General features: G+C 47.9%; 2 protein-coding genes across 6 annotated transcripts in view; one reads left to right on the plus strand and one right to left on the minus strand.

Annotated features, from left to right (window-relative positions):
* AK2 (adenylate kinase 2) lies at nt 1–9,649 on the minus strand. Of its 2 annotated transcripts, XM_084652549.1 has the most exons (7): nt 9,521–9,649; nt 8,319–8,444; nt 5,608–5,718; nt 5,382–5,476; nt 4,583–4,655; nt 2,786–2,981; nt 1–817 (listed from the first exon to the last, which is right to left on the minus strand). In XM_084652549.1, exons 1-7 carry the CDS (start codon nt 9,608–9,610, stop codon nt 810–812), a joined length of 699 nt encoding a protein of 232 aa, XP_084508675.1. In that variant the 5' UTR covers nt 9,611–9,649; the 3' UTR covers nt 1–809. The 2 variants fall into 2 exon arrangements, with proteins under 2 accessions (XP_084508675.1, XP_084508674.1); XM_084652548.1 differs by lacking the exon at nt 1–817 and having other exon boundaries at nt 824–2,981.
* AZIN2 (antizyme inhibitor 2) overlaps nt 8,496–21,850 on the plus strand; it is a 26,043-nt gene continuing 12,688 nt past the window's right edge. For 2 of the 4 annotated variants that reach the window (XM_084652544.1, XM_084652547.1), the window contains exons 1-3: nt 17,820–17,957; nt 18,201–18,315; nt 21,412–21,581. In XM_084652544.1, coding sequence (XP_084508670.1) covers nt 21,483–21,581 — 99 coding nt within the window. In that variant the 5' untranslated portion in view covers nt 17,820–17,957; nt 18,201–18,315; nt 21,412–21,482. Of the gene's footprint in view, nt 9,141–10,690; nt 10,847–17,819; nt 17,958–18,200; nt 18,316–21,411; nt 21,582–21,850 lie in introns of those variants that run through there. The other 2 variants (XM_084652545.1, XM_084652546.1) reach the window with 2 other exon arrangements.

Genomic DNA, 21,850 nt, shown 5'->3' on the forward strand with positions numbered 1-21,850 from the left:
CAAATTGTAAAGTATGTTTTATTGATTCAGAGATTAAACAAGGCAGCATTTGGTTTGTAAAAAGAGGCAAAAAATCCAATTCACTGTCGCTTCCACAGTCAAGTGGGAGAGGGGTAAAATCCTATGTATTTCGTCATTATTTTAGGAAGTTCAGCTTTTCCAAGATCAGAAAGATGGAAGGCTTGGGCTCGAGTTCAGGTCCCTGATGGCATCACACAGGAGCAGAAAGCTCCTCAGACCACCTTTGCCTTGTTTTAGAAAGGCCAAAATATCCAGGAAACGAGGGAAGTACAATTTAGTCAGCTATTTTCTCCATTACAGAAGTCATTTCACATATTCATTTTGGTCCTACAATAGGGGAATTAAGTTGAGGAAGCAGAAAAACAAATTCTACAATGACCTTAGAGAAAAAAGAAACCATGCAGAGCTACCAAGCAATGGCAGTACCAGGAATCCCATTTGGAAGCTTGAAATTGCACCAAGTCCAACACTCATCGCAGGGCAAAGGCTCAACGGTCTGATCTTTGGCACAGAAATCCATTTTCATACAATACAATGTGTTCTTCCTCCCCAAACACTTGTCTCTCTCTCTTTTTTTTTTTTTTAAATTAAAGAAGATCAATCTCCTCTTGAACATGATTCTGATGAGAAACAAACCACTCTGCCTTCTCCTTCTTCCCCTCCTTTCCTCTGATCAGCCGTGACCCCCACCACCATCCCTCCCAGCCCTCCCTTTCTCCCAAGGGGAAAGGATGGAGTGAGCTGATGGAGCATGCAGCCTTTGGTGGTGTCTTGTCTGGCCTATGGAGTCACTGAGCTGGAATAAATGGGAAACAAAAAAACAAAACACAAAACAGATTTAAGGAATAAAAACCAAACAATCATGGTTAACAGCAGAATGAGGCTGACGTGTAGGACAGATGCAGCTCACACATGGGGGTGGGATGCGCTGTTTCCCAAATCCAGGCGATTTAGTGGGAATCTTCCATTAGATTATTGCTACATGGGCTCCCCTTCTCAAGAGATTCAAGTACACTCAAGGGGCAGTTTTTGTTATTCTAGGCAAACAATTACGCAGTAGTGGCTCCAACAGACACTCAATTCCATGGCTGTCTATACCCAGTCTTCTTACGTTCCTGAACTAACTGAAAGCCGATAGGAGCTGCCACCAGAGCACCTGCACCCAGCACCCCACTAGCAGCACAACCACAGAGTCTCTGTTGTGGTGAGGCAAGAGGAAATACCACTGCAAGACAGTGGAAGCTGGGGAAGACCCAAACAGAGCAACAGATTCTAAACTTCTGTTTTCCCTCCACGCCCCTTTCCATGCAGTCACATGATTTCAGAGAGAGTAGCAGTGACAAGACCGCTTTCAGTTTCTGGGGCTATTTACAGATTTTTGAAAGGGGGAAGGGACGGCTGTACTTCACTGGAAGGGAAGTTGAGGAGCAGAGTGTGATTAACAGTAAATCATGAACTAAAGGAGAGAAGAATCCCTCCTGGCTGACCCTCAAACTGAATGGGCCAGTCGCTCAGGCAGCTCAGCATACAGACTCCACATCTCCTGTACACAATGAGATTACACAGCCTATTACACCAAATCAGCAAAATACACTGAAGGTTAAAGGACACTCAGCTTCATTTGGGCCAATAAGCATTTATGCCAGAAGTTTCCACATACTGTTGAGATTTCCACACAGAACAGAGTTTGTTCCTTTCATACCAGCCTTGTTTTTACTGTGAGGGCAGCATGACCTCTGTCACGTTAAAATCAACATCAGGCAGCCCAGGTTTCAGCACGAGCACTTCGGCTTGCTTGAGAACCTCAAGTGCATTTCCATGATATCATAAGGAAGGTCAGAAGGGCTCAAGGACACTCAAAGCTTTTATCACACGCTCCTTGAAGAATGACTTGTTTGGAAACCTTGAGAAAACCTTGAGAAAACTACACTAAGGGCTTGCTACATCATCTCCTGTGATTAGGGGATGAGGAGACAGCGGAATCCACAGAATTTGCTTACCTTCCCACTCCCTTTCCAAAGGGGAGTCTCCTACGGCCTACACTCACCTTCCCCCTTTAGAGTCAAACCCACTGGGATCCAGATTCCCCTCCAAGAAAACTAGGCTGGTTTTGCAGTATTGCTCACACAGTATAAAATAATCAGACATGTACCACAGGGTAAAGGCTTGTGTTCTAAAATGGTACTAAGCAGCACATTCTCCACTCACACATTTTGCATTCATTCCTCCTCCCACACAGACGAGGCTCACTTCCTGCAAGCAGGCAGAGCGTTTTATTTTCCCACAGCCGTACGGTGAAGCATGAAAGACAGCACTGACCTGTGTATTGCAAGCTTCCCACCCCCGAGATCAGCCATGACCTCTAGTACTCCTGCTAGTCCCAAACTGGGTCCCAGCCAAACAGACTGAACAGTGAAAAGTCAGCTGTTTTCCCATTAACTAGGACTCTTTAGAAGAAACCAAACTTTCACTTTTGACCCGTAAACATGTTGTTAGCAGCAAATGGCCGGTACATTAGCTCACTGCGCCCCCTACAGGCTATATTCTCTCTCACACAGGTATACAGAAACATACCAGCATGTTCACATAGGCCAGAAAAATAGACCAGCAACTGCTTGTTTAATGGACACTTTGCCCAGCCTCCTCTCAGGCTGTCATCCCCCCTCCTTCCGCTCTCTAATTGGCCTTTCCTCCCCCTGACCCCACAGGAAAAGGGAGTGCGCTGCACTAGCTGAGCCCTAAACAAACATAACCAGGTCTTTACATGTGGCTTTTGAGAAGGCTGCCAAGATGCTGGCATACACCACGTCGGGGGACTGGGAGGCATCTATGGCCGTATGGATCCCTCGTTTGGTGTAGAAGTCTACCAGCGGGGTGGTCTGCGTGTGGTAGGACTTCAGACGAGTTTTCAAAGCCACTTCGGTATCGTCAGAACGGCGGATCAAGGGCTCCCCAGTGGCCTGAAAAAAGAAGACGACAGTTAACAGGCCAAATCTGCAGCTTGTTACAGCCCAGCAGAGCCCTCCCCTCCATCAAACTCATCTCTAGTCAAATGGAGGTGACAACATGTGAAGACAGGGCAATAAAAGCTTGGTTATTGGTCTGACATTGAATTGAAGAAAGAAAAGGAGTACTTGTGGCACCTTAGAGACTAACCAATTTATTTGAGCATAAGCTTTCGTGAGTTACAGCTCACTTCGTCGGATGCATACTGTGGAAAGTACAGAAGATCTTTTTATACACACAAACCATGAAAAAAATGGGTATTTACCACTACGAAAGGTTTTCCTCTCCCCCTCACCCCACTCCCCTGCTGGTAATAGCTTATCTAAAGTGATCACTCTCCTTACAATGTGTATGAAAATCAAGGTGGGCCATTTCCAGCACAAATCCAGGGTTTAACAAGAACGTCTGGGGGGGAGAGGGGGAGGAAAAAACAAGGGGAAATAGGCTTGAATAGAGACTGGGAGTGGCTAAGTCATTATGCAAGGTAACCTAAGTTAATTGTATCCAATTTGCAAATGAATTCCAATTCAACAGTCTCTCACTGGAGTCTGGATTTGAAGTTTTTCTGTTGTAATATCGCAATTTTCACGTCTGTAATCGCGTGACCAGAGAGATTGAAGTGTTCTCCGACTGGTTTATGAATAATTCTTGACATCTGATTTGTGTCTATTTATTCTTTTATGTAGAGACTGTCCAGTTTGACCAATGTACATGGCAAAGGGGCACTGCTGGCACATGATGGCCTAATGTCAGGGGACACCATCACAGGGCCTAATAACATCAGTCCCACTATCAGAGGCTCGTTCACCTGCACATCCACCAATGTGATATATGCCATCATGGGCCAGCAATGCCCCTCTGCCATGTACATTGGTCAAACTGGACAGTCTACGTAAAAGAATGAATGGACAGAAATCAGATGTCAAGAATTATAACATTCATAGACCAGTCGGAGAACACTTCAATCTCTCTGGTCACACGATTACAGACGTGAAAGTTGCGATATTACAACAGAAAAACTTCAAATCCAGACTCCAGCGAGAGACTGCTGAATTGGAATTCATTTGCAAATTGGATACAATTAACTTAGGCTTGAATAGAGACTGGGAGTGGCTAAGTCATTATGCAAGGTAACCTATTTCCCCCTTGTTTTCTCCTACCCCCCCAGACGTTCTTGTTAAACCCTGGATTTGTGCTGGAAATGGCCCACCTTGATTTTCATACCCATTGTAAGGAGAGTGATCACTTTAGATAAGCTATTACCAGCAGGAGAGTGGGGTGAGGGGGAGAGAGAACCTTTCGTAGTGGTAAACACCCATTTTTTTCATGGTTTGTGTGTATAAAAAGATCTTCTGTACTTTCCACGGCATGCACCCGACGAAGTGAGCTGCAGCTCGCGAAAGCTCATGCTCAAATAACTTGGTTAGTCTCTGAGGTGCCACAAGTCCTCCTGTTCTTTCTGCGAACACGGACTAACACGGCTGCGACTCTGAAACCTGCCACTGAAGGTCATTTAAATAAGATCTCAGGGGAAATGTGTCAGTAGCTCACATACATCGTCCTTCATGTGCTCTTTAGGGGGGTTGAACTCCTCATGGTAAGAGCGGCCACTTGCTGGGTGGATCAGCCTAAAACCGAAAACAAGGGTCAGCAAAATACCTCTGCACTCATGATAGGAGGACAAACACACACCAGTCAGCATGGGAAACATCCACAGCAACACAGATGTTTGTCGTTCTATCAATAAATTTGCTCGAGTCAATTCAATCAAGCAGCTCTTCAGGGAGCTGAGGAAAAGAAGCTGTACTGGGGGGGAGTGGAGGAGTATTTTGTCCAGGAGTGAGGGAGGAATCTTCTGGAAATCCAGATTTTAAAGGGCTAGGTGATGTAATGGAGAACTTCTGCTGGACCTAAACGGTCAAGTCTGATCCAGGACAAGGATGTTTGGTTGCACTTCATCTTGCAGGGTAATACAATGAAGCAGTGATAATACCAGAGAAGACACAGCATAAGGCATTAGCATTTCACATTTCTCCTTCATGCTTAGTCATATCACCAACCACTATCCGTGGCACAAACGGACAGACTCTGTTCAAGGAAGGACCAGGATGGGAATAGCAAGGCATGCTCCAGGTCAGCATTGAGGTGTGACAGCAGAACCGTGTATGTGTGTGGAGCAAAGACTGAAATAGCAAAGGCTGAAGCAGGCCAGGATTGAGGTGCTGTGACAAAGCTGGCTCCACCCAGTGCTAAAACTGTCCCAGGAATCAAAATTCACTACTTTCTCCCAAAGCATAGGGAAAACAATAAGAAAAATGGACCTGGCCTATGTGTGGAGGAAGGAGAATTATTACCGTCCAGTGATCCTCCGGATGAGTAAGGAGTCAGCAATGCTGAATTCAATCACAGAATCTAGCTTCTCACTTCTCTTCTCCATGAGCTCATCCAGCTGTAATAGAAAACATTCCCCTTAAGTACACAGATTCTCTGTTGCAGTGTGAGTACCGACATAATCAAGTCTCTAGAGACATGGCTGGGGGTAACAAGAGCTACTGAGCTAGAGGATTTGAGGTCACGTACCATCTCCGCCTGCTTCACTGTGCGAGGGAAACCATCCAGCAGGAAGCCATTTTTGCAGGGAGGAGTCTGCAGGTTTTTCTCAATGAGTTCCACCACCATCTCATCACTCACCTTAGAAGAAAGTCATAGACACCTCATTAAAAACAGTAAATAGACCAGATTAGTCCATCACTGTCCTATCTTAAGCATGATAGACCATAGGGTGCCTCATTTACATCCCTAAAATTCAGTTGACTTCACCAAACATTGTCTTCACACCTGCTAGCCACGGAATATACCCATCCGAGCCTAGGGTTCATGAGTACCTAGTCTGCACCTGCTCCTAAGTGCAACAAAACCAAGGCAATAGCAATGTTAACCATGGGTATGCGTAATATAATTGAATGCCAAGTATTGTTAATACAATGCAAAATCTGCAAGTTGAAACACATCCTAGTCAGGAAGCAAAGGTTCTCTTTTGCTACGTGTGTGTATGTAACATGTAGATAACAAGACATACATTTAACAGGCTCAATGAGCACAAATAATACACGCCACAATGTGGGCCAGTGAACAGCATTATGAGATTCTTAACTTGTGCATTCGCTGATTGTGGGATAGATTCCACAGACCCTACTGGCAGGAGTCAAACACTAAAACACAGATTAAGGATTTTTTTTTTAATTTTGATTATTAAAAAGGTGCTGAGAAATGCACAATTTCACAGTTTCCCCTGTAGAGACAGACAGGCCCCATTCCTGCAAAGTTACATACAAGTTTAACTTTAGGCACATGAATAGCCCCGTTGACTTTAACTGACGTGCTTCAAGTTAAGAACATATAGGTAGGTATATATGTATATATGTATATAACAAGTATAGGTGCTTGCAGCATCTGGGCCTTGCTTGGCTTCCTCATATTCCAATCTGAACATAAGATTGGAATGAAGTTGACTGTGGAAGACACCAATTCAGACTAGTGTCCAAATGTTATTGGTTTAAACCTAAAATAACTCCCCATTGACTTCAGTGAAGTTACTCCTGATTTATGCTACTGTAGCCTAGCAGAATCTGGTCCTCAGGTAGGCTAGGGTATGTATACACATCAACTAGAAACCCATGGCTGGTCCATTCCAGCTGACTCAGGCTTGCAGGGCTTGGGCTGCAAGGCTGTTTCATTGCTGAATAGACTTCTGAACTCAGGCTTGAGCCGGGGCTCTAGGACCCTGCAAGGTGGGAAGGTCCCAGAGCTTGGCGAGCCCAAAGTCTACAGAGCAATGAAACAGCCCCAAAGCCTGATCCCAAGACAGCTGGCCCGGGCCAGCCGCAGGGTTTTCTCTGCTGTGTAGATGTACCATTAGAGGCAAGAGCCATAAAATGAATGATACAATAAAAGCTGGGTGGTTTGGCTGGAATTTAAGGTTATTTCCATGATTCTGTGGCTGATGCAACCCTTCTTTTACGGGAAAGCTACGTTATTTTAAAAAAACTAAACACAGTCCAAGAATGGGCTTTGGGAATTGCTGTACTTCCACTAAACTAAGTTATCTTAAAGCCAGAATATGCTAATACAATATATTGCCAATGCAGTGTAGTGTTTCCAGGAACACACACATTAAAGATAACAGCCAGTCTTTCTAGATAGTGCTCCTATCTTCCATAACCAGTTGTGATATGGCAGGCTCATTGATGCAATGCAAGCTCCACGTGAAGGGATGACGATAAGCAGTCTCCCTGTGCTACCACAAAGCCTTCTGGAGGAGTTTTCTTAAGAGTACTAAAGCCTGCTATTGGCAAATAGCATAATTCAGTGTAACACACAGGGAAAGAAGAGGAAAGAAAGGGGGGAGACTTGAGGTCTGAACCTGGGTATATAGTTATGCATAAAGGGAGACAAAATGATGCAAGGGATTGAGCACCAGCCTGGGAGTAAGCAGACCTGAGCTCAAACTATTATTTTGAGCTAGTTACTTCACTCCCTGCCTCAGTTTCCCCATTAAGAGCTTTACCCACCTTGACAAAATGCATTGAAATCTATGGATGAAACATGCCACAGGTAACAAGTATAGCCATCATCTGGGACTCCAAACCAAGCCATTTTCACACGAAAGAGTTGAATGCCCTCTGTAACTGTGAGGGTAAATGGTCTTAAGGCTTTATTTTCACCTTACAAATTACAGGTGAACCGCAATTATCTGAAGGACTCCGGAGATATATATGAAACCTTCGGATAACTGGAATCTTCACTCTGCAGGGCTTAGGGGCACCATGTGAACAGGAGGCTTAGGAGTGCAGTAGTGATAACACCTGTTCCTGCAACCCCAGAGACATAACCACAGTTTGGAATAACGGAGCATTTATTAGCCAGAAGCTGATTAATCAGGATTTACTCTATGTTCTGTGAAACTAGATAAACCAAAAGGGAAAGCTAAAAGCTAAGAAAACAGGAATTTTAAGGGGGAAAACTCAGATCTATGCAGGATAGGGAGAAGCATCTTTACAGGACATCTTTCCTATGGCCTTACAGGGAAGGTGTGGGGAAATCACACATTTCCCCTGAAACTTGTTTTTAGTTTTCTGGTCTGGATTTGTCATTGGTTCCAGCGTTTCTACATGAAGGACAGCCGTTTGATCACCGCAGGCTTGTATTTTTTTTAAATGCTTTTTTCAGTCCTCTCAATATACCCAGATGATTGGCACTTTCATTAGCAATATCCATCTCACTATACTCACCAGCTTCCCAGCATCCATAGTCTCCTTCAACCTTTTACCCAGCTCCGATCCTGAAGCCACCATGGCCCTCAGCATGTCACCTGTTGCCAGGTGGCAAACACAGTATGTTTCAGCAAGCTTAGGAGCCTATGATGGGAGAAAACAGAATAAAAAATGAATCTGGTGTAACTTCCATGAACAGATCCCATTGATTCTCCACAGGTGAAGTTTTTAATCACAGGAAGTAATTTCACCTCACAGTGATAGAAGCGATATTAAAAAGTTAAAAGGGTTAAAATCCAAACAGGGTTTGGTAACGTCGGTACAAAGAAAATGGTTTTGCAATGAGAAGCAGACAAAATTATTTTAACATGGTCTGGGACCAAACAGCATGAAGGACCAAGGAATTTGCAGTAGCCAAAAGGGGCAGATGAACTAGAAATCAGCGGATAAAAGGGACAGAGAAATTTTATTCCTTCACACGGGTGAGATAATGTCTCAGGCAACCGAAGAGCTAGGGAGAGTTCTAAGGATTCTTACAACAACATGGAGTCTATTGGAAGAGGCCAGGGGATAAAGAAAATGGAGGGGCGGAGCAGGGAAGGCACCAGGAGAAGTGGAGCTGGCTGGCTGTGTGGAGCGGTCACGTCAGGGGGCTGACGGCTGCGAGCAAGGAGGAAGCATGTTTCGGGAGCAGGATTTTGGAGCCAAGAACTCCCGGGGTCTATTTTCAGTTCTGCCCCGGGCAGCTAATTGCTACCGCTCTGCACCCCGGCCTCCTCCTAAACGAGATGCGGAAGATGCTTCTTAACGTCCAGGGGCGCGCGAGGAGAAGCGAAGCTTGTAAGTATTTGCAACGTACTTCGCAGACAAAGGCCAGCTCAGTGCTACACATCAGTAGAGGTGGCTAGAACACATCAGAGATTAACATGGGGGGAGAGCCCACTCCCGGGGCCTAGTCCGTCCCCCCGCCACCCGGGCGAGGGCCGGGGACTCCCGGGGCCTAGTCCCCCCCCCCGCCGCCCGGGCCGGGCCCGGGGACTCCCGGGGCCTAGTCCCCGTCCCCCGCCGCCCGGGGACTCCCGGGGCCTAGTCCCCGTCCCCCGCCGGGCGGGGGCCGGGACTCCTGGGTCCGCTGCCCGACTCCACTTGTGACCTTGGCCGCTCCCGACGCGGGGCCCTCCCGGGGATCCCCAGGCCCCGCGCAGCGCCCGGCCCCTCACCTGGGTGCCCTTGCCCGCCCCGGGCGGCCCCAGCAGCACGGCCCGGAGGCTCCGGCCTTCGCCTTCCCGGCTCTGCGCGTCCGGCGCCATCGCCGCGGCCCCCTCCGCCCGGCCCCACACCGCCTGCCCTCCGCGAGCCCGCCCACCCAGCACTCCCATTGGGCCGCTGAGGATCGCCCCGCGCCACGTCTGACTGACTGACACACGGGGTAGCCAATCGCTGCTGCCCAAGGGCGAGGTGGGGGGATGATTGGGCGCATCCGGGCAAGGGGCGGGGCTTATCCGCCACAAAGGCGGCAGGCGGCGGGGGTATAAGGGCGCGGGAAGGTCGTATTGGAAAACCCGGGCGGGCGCAGCGCCCCCTGCTGGGGGGGGGAGTGTCTCAACCATTGGGCGCGCCAGGACTCCTGGGTTCTATTCTCCCATCTGGGAGAGGAGCAGGCCCCTGGGGGCGCTCAGTGCTGGTTACAGGGCATCCCACTGCGCCCTGCCCAGCCCCTCTCTCTGTAGCAACCACGTTCCCCGGAATCGTTCTTCATCCTGGAAGGCTCATGTTGCACAGCAGAGAGCCCACGTGTAACAAAGCCCTGGCTGGGATGGTTTAGTTGGGGACTGGTCCTGCTTTGAGCAGGGGGTTGCCCTAGATGACCTCCTGAGGTCCCTTCCAACCCTGATGTTCTATGATTCTAAGACGCCCACCCTGGCTAGTGAGGATTTCGCGGTTGTCACTGCTGTACCAGACACGCCATGCTCGCTCGCTGCTTCCTGGAGATAGCCGGGAAAGAACTCACAGTGACCTGTTGCAGAAGCACAGGTGCTGATCACTGTTTCCTCCTCTAGCTCTTAGCAGTACAGGGTGTCAGGCACAGAGTTGGGCAGTTTCACAGACACACACACAACTATTGCGCTATGTCTTGTCAGAAAAAGATACACTGGGCCTTTGTCAGGAATGCTGGTATGTGATTGAGGAGTAACCGAGCAGCGTGAAAACCAATTCAGTGTGCTGAGGGACAATGAGAAGCCTGTTGGATAGTGTCTGTGTGACCAGTAGGTCGCTCCCCCGCCTTATCTTTCTGTCTGGAGGGCTGCATTAGAAATATAAATGGCACAGGCTGGCACTGGATCTCCTTGGCCACCCTTTGCAGAGAGTGTGCCAAAGGGAATTCCCCAGGAAACGCGCACAGGGGAGCTGCTCCCATTCAGAAGATGGGCTGACCCTTGGAATTATCCTTACAGCAAGGCACAAGGCAGACTGAGAAAAGCCTGTGGTCATTGGATGTCAGTGTGGAGCCTCACTCAGTAGCAGCATCTCCAGGACAGAAGGAGGTAAGGTCTGTTTCCAGCCCCTGTTGGACTCTCCTGCCAGCTCTGAGATTTCACTCCTTGCTGCTGCTCCTGAACGAACCCGGACTGGGATAGATCTCATGTGTGAAACAAGCAGCCACTTTTCCAGTTAGTAGCTCCCATGCCATTCCCTTCTGCCCTGTCACCCTATTGCTCAGGGTTAATGTAACTATGAACAAGCAATCAGGAGTGCCCTACACTTGTCCTTGTGATTGCAACCCTAAACAACACCTCATTACTTCCCCAATACTCATTCCCTGAACCGGTTTGCCTCACACCTTTTACTAGTGTTAACTCATTCCTCCTTTAGAGACATAGTTTTATGTGTGGGGCAAAACAAATACAGTTTTTATTTCTGTGGGTGATTCAGATCCTTCATATGCCCTCCCTGCAGTGAGAGGGGTGTAAACTCTTCACTTAGGCCCCAGTCCTACATGGGCAGACCTCTGTGCCTACATGAAGCTTCACTGAAATCAATGGGGCTCCACACGGCCACAAGGGACCACTGTGTGTATGTTGAGCTTTCAGGATCAGGGCCCTTGAGGGTAAATTATTGAGGGCAAGGACTATGTGTGTGCTCTCTATGTGAAGTGACAGGCACACCTGTGGCCTTATAAATACTGTATTTGCACAACATTTTCCCCTCCAATTTCAAAGGTGGGGAAACCAAGGCAAAAAACTTGCCTAAATCAGCAGCAGAGCTGAGACTAGAACCCAGGAGTCCTAAGTCTCAGGCCTGTGCCTGGTCTACTGGACCATGATGCCTCCATCACCTGTATCTTTTCTGGAAGACTTCACTGCCTGGTTTTCTTCCTCTGCCCTTTTCCCTGCTCTCACTTTATCCCTGAATCTGTTGATTTCTTCTTTTGAACCCTCTCTTTTGCCTTCTATAACAATAACCCCAGGAAACCATGTGCTTCTAACATTCCTTCCCATCTCCTGTTAGCCAAAGCCCTGTGCTTGAGTGTGTCTAGCAGTTGGTAGGATGGCACTTCCCGGGTGTACCCTGCTACATTACTCAGCCCTCTCTGGCTCCCCTCTCAGTAACTGGGGGATAATATTCACCCAAATCTGTAGCATCCTTTGGGGAAGCCCTAGCCTTAACTGGATCTGTGTAGAGAAGTTGTGACAAAAGGAAACACTGTTGCCATCTTGCAACCTGCTGATTCAATACATTCACTCAGCTGCCCATGTATCCCATTTACTGGCATGGGAATGGGAGTTACTGATTATTAAGCATGACTCTTAGCTGCCCAAGCTGCTGTCTGGCTCCAGAAATGGAGGCAAAAGTGGGAGGGTTTACAGGCTATCTCTGAGTAGACAGTACAGACCACAGCTGCATGGTCTCATTGCAGGGATTTGCAGGGTAGAAGGGCTCACCCAGCTGTGTAGACTTTGTGTATGCAACTCCCACAGCACAGGGCTCCTGTTCCCATTGGACTCCACAGGACTTTTGCTATCATCTCCAAAGGGAGCAAGATGGGGCCCTGTGAGAGGAATGTGCTCCTGCTGGGGCTAGGATCTAGGCCCAGCTTGGGGAAGGGAAGTGAAATCCTCTTTTTGGTGGACTCCCTCCTTGACTGTGCAAAGTCACCCTTAACTGACAGCGATCATTTAAAGAGCAGGCGAGAGGGAGTGTGACTGGAAGTCTCAGTTTAAAGTCTTGGCTGTAGAAGGATTTGGTTTGCTGGTTTGACTGTTGTCAGAATTGCCTGGATGAAGACTTCAAGCTACTGAGGGATTGGTCCCATCCCTGGCTGCACCTCACTTGACCTGCCACTGTGGAGTCATCAGTAGCCACGGGAACCAGCATTGGGGTGCAAGGACTGGTCACCCCTGATGAGAGCTGGGTTTTGCAGACTGCAAAGGAATCCTCCCTCCTCTCGGTGTCAGGATGGCAGTGGCTGAATCTGAATCCAGATTTGGCTGCAACCAGAGAGGGTTGTTTGTAGCCGTCTTGAACCTTTGGATCAGCATGAGCTGTCAAGAGAGGATGCCTGCAGAGACAGCAGTGAGCCCTGGAGGAGAGAGAACGCAATTAGGAAATTCAGGCCTGGAAGTGCAGAGGCCAGTGTCTCCCTGCAAGGCCCTGTTCTCCCTAGGCTCATAGCCCAATCTTTGCAGGATATTATCACCAAAGAACTCTCTGCTCTCCTCCTGGCATCTGAGGACAAAGTGTTTTTCAAATCATAGTAACTCCCCACCTGCTAGGGGGAGGTGGTAGGTAACTCTTAGTCCTTGTGCTCACCTGTCTGTCTCCACCTGTTCTCTCTTGTATAATGCTTTTTTGATTGTAAACTCTTTGTGGCAGGAGCTGTCTATTTTGGGGTTTGTACAGCATCTAGCACAATGGGACTCTGATCCATGAGCGTGGTTCCTAGGCGCTAGCATGATACAAATCATACAGACCGGGATTCTAACATCAGGAGAGGGGAATTGTCCTGTCCAAGGTCATGTGGGGAGTCAGCGGCAGAGCCCTGGTTCCCAGGCTTGTGCCTCAAACGTGAAATCAACCCTCTTCTCTGGGGTTTGCCACCCATGAGTGAACCCTAGTTTAATTCTTAGGAATGCCTGTGTATTGCAGACACTAGGTATCCTCTGATCAGCAGGCAGACCCTAGCATGCTCCAGAGGAGCGAATACCCATCTGCCCTGAAGTCAAGAGCTACTGTTCTGGTATTGGAGGTCCTGGCTTTCTGTGACACCCTGGGCTAGAAAGCACCTGGCAGATAAGAAAGCAGCCAAGGAAATGAACAATGACCAGCTGGCTTAGCAGAAACTGGCTCAGAACAGGGAAGGAAAGAGAGCTCTCGCACCTGGGTTCATATGGCCTGTTGCCAAATGGCAATATAACTATAGAGCAATCCTGTCTAGAATATAGCTCTGTGTTATTCAGGATTGCATGGGAACTGAGTAGCCTGCCAGGTGTGGGTGTGTGTGATAATGCCTCTTTCTAAGCATTTTTCTTCTGAGGGGGGCCTGAGCCTTTTCCATGGCCCAGGTAGGCTGTTCTGGCCAGTTTTCTGACACTGAGACAAGAGTGACATCTAGCCCCGTCTGGGCTTGAAGGCAAATGTCACCGCTTTGCAGTGGGCTCATCCTCTTATCCAGAGCAAACCAGCATATGACGGAGCAGACGGCTGCTGATTAATTCCCCACATAAACGGGGCTAATTCAATTAGCTTTCATCTGAAATGTACTCATGAACTGGGTTCCTCCAGAACTAGAAATAACCATGCTCAGGCCCTTAACATTTAGTGCTGCATAAACACGAATGAGCCTGTCAGTTCAGGGTAACTGCACCTGTATTCCTCCTTCGTGGTCCACCAAGGGCAGCCCTTTGAGGCTCCCAGCTCCTCATCCGTCATCTCTCTTGAATAGAGACCCATGTTTCCTTCCCTCCTGTCCAGCCTCCACACTTCGGTGCCTATGCTGTGATATTCCCAGCAAGCCAGACTGTCTGTGCTTAGCTTTCTCTTGGAAGTCTATAGACAGCTGTAAATGCCAACAGGTTACCGAACGCCTCTTTATGAGCAAGCACCTTTATTCTTCAGGTGAAAGCATTACAGAGTAAACGTATTTAAAACAATAAAAGAATCTACCCACATGCTAATAAGATTATCAGCGATCACGACCCCCCCACCCCCAACAAGGCTCTGGTAGGAATCAGTCCTTCAAACCCCACAAAGGGTTTTTTTCTGTGGTTACAAGTTCATAACAGTCTTAGGTTATGTCTGCACTACAGACCTTACAGCAATACCGCTGCAGCCGTGCTGTAAGGTCCCCCATGTAGCTGCTCTATGCTGATGGGAGAGAACTCTCCCGTTGGCATAATTAAAGCACCCCCAATGAGTGCTGGTAGCTGTGTTGGCAGGAAAGCATCTTTGGTCACCCAGGCCTACAATAAGACATAAGCTTTGCATTTAATACAATGGACTCCAAAGATACTTCACTTAATTAAATAAGGTATTTCAAGGATATTGCAGAACATTGCTACATCTGTCACAGAGCCGATCCTCCCAACGTGCCTGGGAGGTAGGGAAATATTTTTATCCCCAGTGGGGAAACTGAGGCATGGAGAGGGGAAGTGTCTTGCCTAGGGCCACACAGTGAGTCAGGGTCAGAACTCTAACTAGAACTTGAGATTCCCTGTCTCTCTAGCCTGTGCTAGACCATGGAGGGAAATGGGCTTCTGCTTTCCTTCCCCCTCATCTGGGATTAAACCACATTCTTGGCTAGAGGGTTTACTATGAAGTGATACAGCCATAAGAACAACCAGACTGGATCAGACAAATGGTCCATCTCACCCAATATCCTGTCTTGTGACAGTGGCTGGTGCCAGAGGCTTCAAAGGGAATGAACAGAGCAGAGCAATTTATCAAGTGATCCATCCCTTGTCGTCCAGTCTCAGCTTCTGGTGGTCAGAGGTTTAGGGACACGCAGACCATGGGGTTACATCCCTAACCATCTTGGCTAATAGCCATTAATGGACCTATCCTCCATGAACTTACCTAATTCTTATTAGAACCCAGTTGTACTTCTGGCCTTCATAACATCCTATGCCAATGAGTTCCATAGGTGAACAGTGAGTTGTGGAAAGAAGTACTTCTTTATGTTAGTTTTAAACCTGCTGCCTAATAATGTCATTGGGCAAACTCTGGTTCTTATTTTCTATGAAGGGGTAAAGAATACTTCCTTATTCGCTTTCTCCACTCCAGTCATGATTTTATAGACCTTGATGTTATCCCCTATTAGTCATCTCTTTTCTACACTGAACACTCATAGTCTTTTTAATCTCTCCTCATATGGAAGTTGTTCCATCCCCCTCATCATTTTTGTTGCCCTTCTCTGTACTTTTCCCAATCCCAATATATATCTTTTGAGATGGGGCGACCAGAACAGCATGAAAACTCGCACTGTACTTTACAGAAATGAAAAGACGCAGACCTTGCCACAAAAAGCTTACAGTTTCAATGAGACCATCTCAGGAATGACCACAACAGCTGAAAGACAGGGAGGTGATTGCTGAGCCAGTGCTCCTTCCAAGTGCAAATAAACAAGATGTGGGACACATGTTATGGATAAAGCTCAGAGGAACCGATTTTTACATTTGAATTGGTGACAACCATGTGGCAGGCAGGTGCTAGCTCTTTTATTTGCCTCTCTCTTTTATTTGCCTCTCTACCACTCATGCTGATTGTTACACTGAACTAGCAGCCCTCGCAGAGACACTTTATACCAGCGCAGACTAAACAGATTACAAAACGCCAACCAAAGCAGGAGCAGAGGAGTCGGGGGTGAGGGAAGGATAGGGGGGAGCCTGTCTAAATGGACTGGCAGGCACAGAGGAGGCAAGAGGGTGGGGATGGTGGGGGAGCCTTTCTTGTGGGGGTTCAGTGAGGAGGACAGCTAGGGTTGCTGGGTGCCCAGTAGCCGCAGTGGAAACGGGGTTGGGAATGGGTGGGGAAGGGACTGTGTTGCTCTGTGCATGTTCCTGGTCCCGCGTGCGAACCAGCTGGAACTTGCTCTGTCCCCCTGCAGAGATCTCAGATTCCCAGCAGCCAAAATCACCCCACCTCCCCCACTACCATCATCAAATCTCAAGCAGGGAGGGAAGTGTGTTATCCTGAAACTCCAGGGAACGCAGAAGAGCTCGTTCACAGTGTGTCCAGGGATTTTTGAGAAACCACTCCAGAGAGGGGAGGCTCCTAAGACTGAAAGCAATATGAGTAGGCCCTACCAAATACATGGTCGTGAATAGCGCGTCACGGACCGTTAAATTCGGTCTTTCTGCCCATGAAATCTGGTCTTTTGTGTGCTTTTACCCTATACTATACAGATTTCACAGGGGAAACCAGCATTTCTCAAACTGGGGTCCTGACCCAAAAGGGAGTTGCGGGGGGGGGGGTCACAGTATTGCCTCCCTTATTTCTGCGCTGCCTTCAGAGCTGGGCGGCCAGAGAACGGCGGCCGTTGGCCAGACACCCAGCTCTGACGGCGGCCCCCCGCCAGCAGCAGCACAGAAGTAGGGGTGACAATACCGGACCAGGCCACCCTCACTTCTGTGCTGCGGCTGGCGGCGGCTCTGCCTTCAGCACTGGGACCTCAGCCAGCAGCCGCTGCTGTCCAGCTGCCCAGCTCTGAAGGCAGCGCCGCTGCCAGCTGCAGCACAGAAGTGAGGGTTGCAGTACCACGACCCCCCCGTACAATAATCTTGCGACCCCCTCCCCCCACAACTCCTTTTTGGGTCAGGACCCTACAGTTACAACACCGTGAAATTTCAGATTTAAATAGCTGAAATCATGAAATTTACTATTTTTAAAATCTCATGACTGTGAAATTGACCAAAATGGACCATGAATTTGGTAGGGCCCTAAATAGGAGCCCTGGAGTCAAGCCGCTGAAATCCACAGCGGTACAGTAAAGCTGTCAGGAGCCCATGGAGTCTCACCCGTCTGGGATGATTCAAGGCATCACCAAAGAAATAACCGTGTTGGTGACTGCCCAGTGTTTAAGCTGCAGGAGGCCTTTGTCCTCCTCCCATCCCCAAAGCCCTCTTTGGCCCTATTCCTCTCCCCACTGGGACTTTCCAGCACCACACAGCTCATGTTATTTCTGCATTACTGCCCAGATGAGTGAGTGGCTTCTTGCCAGGGCTATACTGCATGCCTGCTCGTAAGGCTCTGCTCCAGCAGTCGGGGAGATCAGCTGCCTGTCTGTCAGCGAATCGATAGCTGGGTGCAGAGCAATCAGAGCCTTGTCCTCATGCCCCATAGGCAGCCTGCACACTGCCCCCTCAGCAGACTGGGGCCTGCCCAGCTGCCTGCTTTCAATGGGGATGCCATAGAGAGTGCTTTGTATCCGACTCAGCCAATAGGATTGCTGAGTTTGGTTGCCAAGGCCACTCTTGTGAGTCAGAGGTGGGCGGGAGCTGTGTATATAAGGGGTGGCAGAGCCTCCCCAGGAGGGCAGGTTTAGTTGGTGCTGCTTGCATGGTGTAGGCTTGGGAGTGGAGGAGGAGGAACAACCACCGCTGAAGCCAATTCACTCTCTTGGGAGACCCATGGGCAGAATCCGTTTAAATGCTTTTTAAGGTAACAGAGGAGAGGCAGGTTCCCAGCAAGAGCGGAGGAATCAAGGGTTGGGGGAGCCTTTCTGGGGCAGCTGGACTGGCTGGGAGGAGGTGAGGAGGGGGGTGATGAGGAGGATGGCTGGGTGCCAGGTGGGAGCAGAGGAAACAGAGGCATAGGAATGGTTAGGGAGGGGACTGCTCTGCTGTGTGCGTGTACCTGATCCCTCTTGATAACCTGCTGGAACTTGCACTCTTTCCCCTGTAGAGATCTCGGATCCCCAGCAGCACCTGTGCCTCGGGGAGTTGCAAAAGCTCTGAGTTCACCGGAGAGCCCCCCTGGTATTACACCTAGCCCCCCAGGAAGGAGGCTTTGGAACTCGGTAAGGAAAAAACATCTGGGGAGGGTGGGGGGAGAGAGACAGGGTATACTGCATGTTCTCTTGTATCCAGTTCAGGCTGAGTCAGACAGGGTCTGGTCCTACCTTTATTGCTTATCAGTCCTGTGCCCATGCAGCTCAAGATGATGGGTGGGATGAAGGTCATTGATGTGTTTGGGTGGGAAGAAACCAGAAGAATTCTTGTCCCCTCTAAACTCTCCCTCCCCAGCTGCAAAGTTTCAATAATTTCAATGTATTTGCTCCATTCTCCTGGGAGAGCTTTCTTTGGCTTGCATTATTATTTGCTTGATCCGTTACAAGATAGTGTGTCTTGGGCCTGCAGCTCTTAGATCAGAGTGTGGTTTGCCCCTTCACCCTGCACTAGGAATTGCCCAAGCAAAGCTCTGCAGAGAGTGAGAGAGGCTATGCAGCTCTCAGAAGTAGAGTTTGGGGATTATTTTTATCACTTTAGATAAGGGCGACCGCGTTAACCCAAAAGACACAGGGCTGAAAAGCGAAGGCCCCCCAGAGTCAGAGCTGGGACCAGAAACCAGTTCCTGCAAGCCTTTGTGGTGTCTTAACATCCTTAGATTATTGGCTGGAGTTAATATAAGGCAAGAGATCATTAAGGCTACACAGTTCAGCATTGACATTGGGGGGGAAATATCAGTGTGCATCCTTAACTCTGCCCCCTGTATGTATGCACGATGCCGCAGCTGGCTCTCCAGCTGGCGTAGCTCCATTGAAGTCAAAGGAGCTACGCTGGTTAATACCAGTTAAGGGTCTGGCCTGTCCTGTTTAATTCCATGACTGGCTGGCAAACCATGCGATCTCCTACACAGGTTTTCTAAAGATATTCATGCTGCTGCACCATTTTAGTGGCATGCCTTGGTCTTGGGAAATGTGTGCTTGGGAAATGGGGTCCATGAAACTCATCTCCTGGAAAACTACACCGGGAATCCTGGCATAACACATGGGAGGTGGAGCCCTATATAGGAGAGTATGAGGGGATATGTTCTGGCATACATTGGCAATTTAAGTTTACAGCTAAGTTAGCTTTGTCATTAACTGCACCATTCATTGCCTGGGCATCACCTGAAGGAGGCTGCAAAGACACCATAGAGTCATGGCTGCTGCTGAAACTATTAAACTATGTCCTTTATAGAAGCAAACTTATTCGCTAAAAGGTCTGTTACCTAAGAGGTACTGGCCCATTGCCAATATACAAGAGTAAAACTGAGACACAAAGCTACATGCATGTATCTAAGTAAGTCTGTTGAGAAATGTGATATTGAACCGTGTCTAAGAAGCACAGCAATGTGTGGTCATCTCATTAAAGACTGTTATATGCTATATGTGAAAGAAGGCAACCGTCGAGCTGTGTGCACACTGGTACCTCCTGATCTCTGAGAACTTAACTGTGCAACCTTCATGTTTTCTGAGTGTAGGCTTTTCCTGGGGGAACTTCCCGATTATGGAGTCTATATTTTCCCTGTAAAAAACTAGGATGTTTGTCCAGACATCCAACACACTAGATCTGGCACATCTTTCCCACCTAGTGATAGGAGCCTCCTCTTTTGTGATGTGACCCTTGGGATCTGTGCAGATTTTAGCCTACCCCGTGCACAGTGAAGGAGGCAAGGGCTCATGTGGAACCCTGCCTCAATCATTGCACACACGCACAGGCACACACGCTCCATTTTTTCACAGCGAATTGAAGTTAGCCAGTTTGGCCTTACTTAATGGAGTGTGTTTTACAGGGTCAGCCCACAACATTTTGGCACCTGAGGCAGGGAGCTCAAATGACGCCCCCTCGCTTGGGCCAAAACTTTGAAACTTTGGGTCCTAGTGGCACACCCACCCCCAGTCGAGCTGCCTCCATTCGCCTCATGGTAAGGCCAGCCCTGGTGTTTCAAACTTCACAAAATGTCCTGCACAGAGTGATTCAGACTGCAGCCAGTCCTGACCCACTCACTCAATGGCACAGCTCCTCAGTGTGGGTTATTTCCCGGCAGATTTATAGTTTCTTCCCAATTATTATTTATTTGTATTGCACAAGCACCTAGAAGCTCTAGCCATGGGCCAAGACCACATTGTGCTACAAACACAATATTGTTCTGCCACTAGAGCCGTCTTTTAAAAGCAAATCTTCCAGCTTCTTTTTGTTTTCAATTTGATGGGGAACATGGGGAGTGGTAAGGGTGTGTGTATCCGACTCCAAATAGCTTAACTAATTTTACTCAAACTCCTCTCCCACCCCCCAAAAAAATAATTTCCCAGCAGAGACCAAACTGTTAATTTCAGCTTGAAATGTGAAATTTTATAAGAAACTGAGAACACGGGGCAATCTTAATTAGCCGAGTCACTGCTGTAATAAATAAGTCATCAAAGAGTCTGTGCTATGAGACAGGACTCCGGGCTTGTTCAAACACACAACTTAAATTTAACTTAAATCAGTTTAATTCAACCCAATGCAGCTTTTGTGTGTGGACTTGTATATCTGTTTAAATCTGGTTATATTAGTTTAGCTCGCACCTGTAAAGTTACTGGCACAAGCTAAAGTGATATAAACCCAGTTTAGTGCCATAGAGGAGTACAGTTGGGTGAAATTTTTTGCACAAAATATTTGGGTGGGGATGAAAAATACAGGTCCAGCAAAAGTGAAATGTTTCATGACTTTGTCAATTTCAATGAATTGTTTTGGTTTTAAAAAACATTCTAAAAAACCAAAATGTTTAGAATTGTTTGGTTTGAAATTTTTTGTTTCAAAATCTCCTCTAACTTTAAAAAAAAAAAATCAAACATTTTAAAAATTTTCAAATTCCAAATGAAATGTTTTTGACCCAAAATGATTCTTCAACTTTTTGAAAGTGCCAATGAACTAAAAAAAAAAAAAAAAAATCTGTTACTTGCTCAGCTTTGTCGAGGCGCGTCCGCATACAAAGTTTCAGTGGTTAACTGAATCGGTATAAAATTACACCTTTAGTTACAGCAGTACAAGTTTGTGTGTAGACCAGGCCTTAGAGAAAGTGCCGGATGGGGATGGTCTCTGGGGGTGGACCCAGAAACCCCACTAACACTCTTCCTCCTTCTTTACAGTGTGTTGCATACTTAGAAACTACTTCTACTGAAGGAGGCTTTAGAACTAGCAATTCTCCTAGATCTGGACGATGAGTGGGTACTTGGACGAATCAGACTTTATGATGGTGGAGGAGGGCTTCACCACCAGAGACCTCCTTGAAAATCTCCTCATGGAGGTCTCCCAGACGGTAAGGGGCACTTAGCTTCTATGGGCCCTTCCTTCCCATCCACTGGCCCCGATGTCATGTGGCATCTAACTGTAGGGGGGCTATTTAACTGTCACTCTCCTCTGACGCATAAGGATTTGAGATGCTTTAGTGCAACTTCTCAGCATCTCACAACACTTAACTTCTTCTGGACAGTGAAGCGGGGGCAGAATTTTGTTTTCAATTTTTGTGTGTGCACATCTGTGGGAATGGCTGGCTAGATACTTAACTGGACATATGCACATACAAAC

Source organism: Lepidochelys olivacea (assembly GCF_965140295.1).
Source record: "Lepidochelys olivacea isolate rLepOli2 genome assembly, chromosome: 19".
Lineage (NCBI taxonomy): Eukaryota > Metazoa > Chordata > Testudines > Cheloniidae > Lepidochelys > Lepidochelys olivacea.

Excerpts from the sequence above, each read along its gene's own strand:
- AK2 (XM_084652548.1), bottom strand. The coding sequence starts at position 9,610 with ATGGCGCCGGACGCGCAGAGCCGGGAAGGCGAAGGCCGGAGCCTCCGG. Across the intron at positions 5,477-5,607 it reads CAGTGAAGCAGGCGGAGATG|CTGGATGAGCTCATGGAGAA; the intron begins GTACGTGACCTC and ends TTTCTATTACAG. Across the intron at positions 2,982-4,582 it reads AAGAGCACATGAAGGACGAT|GCCACTGGGGAGCCCTTGAT; the intron begins GTATGTGAGCTA and ends TTCTTTTTTCAG.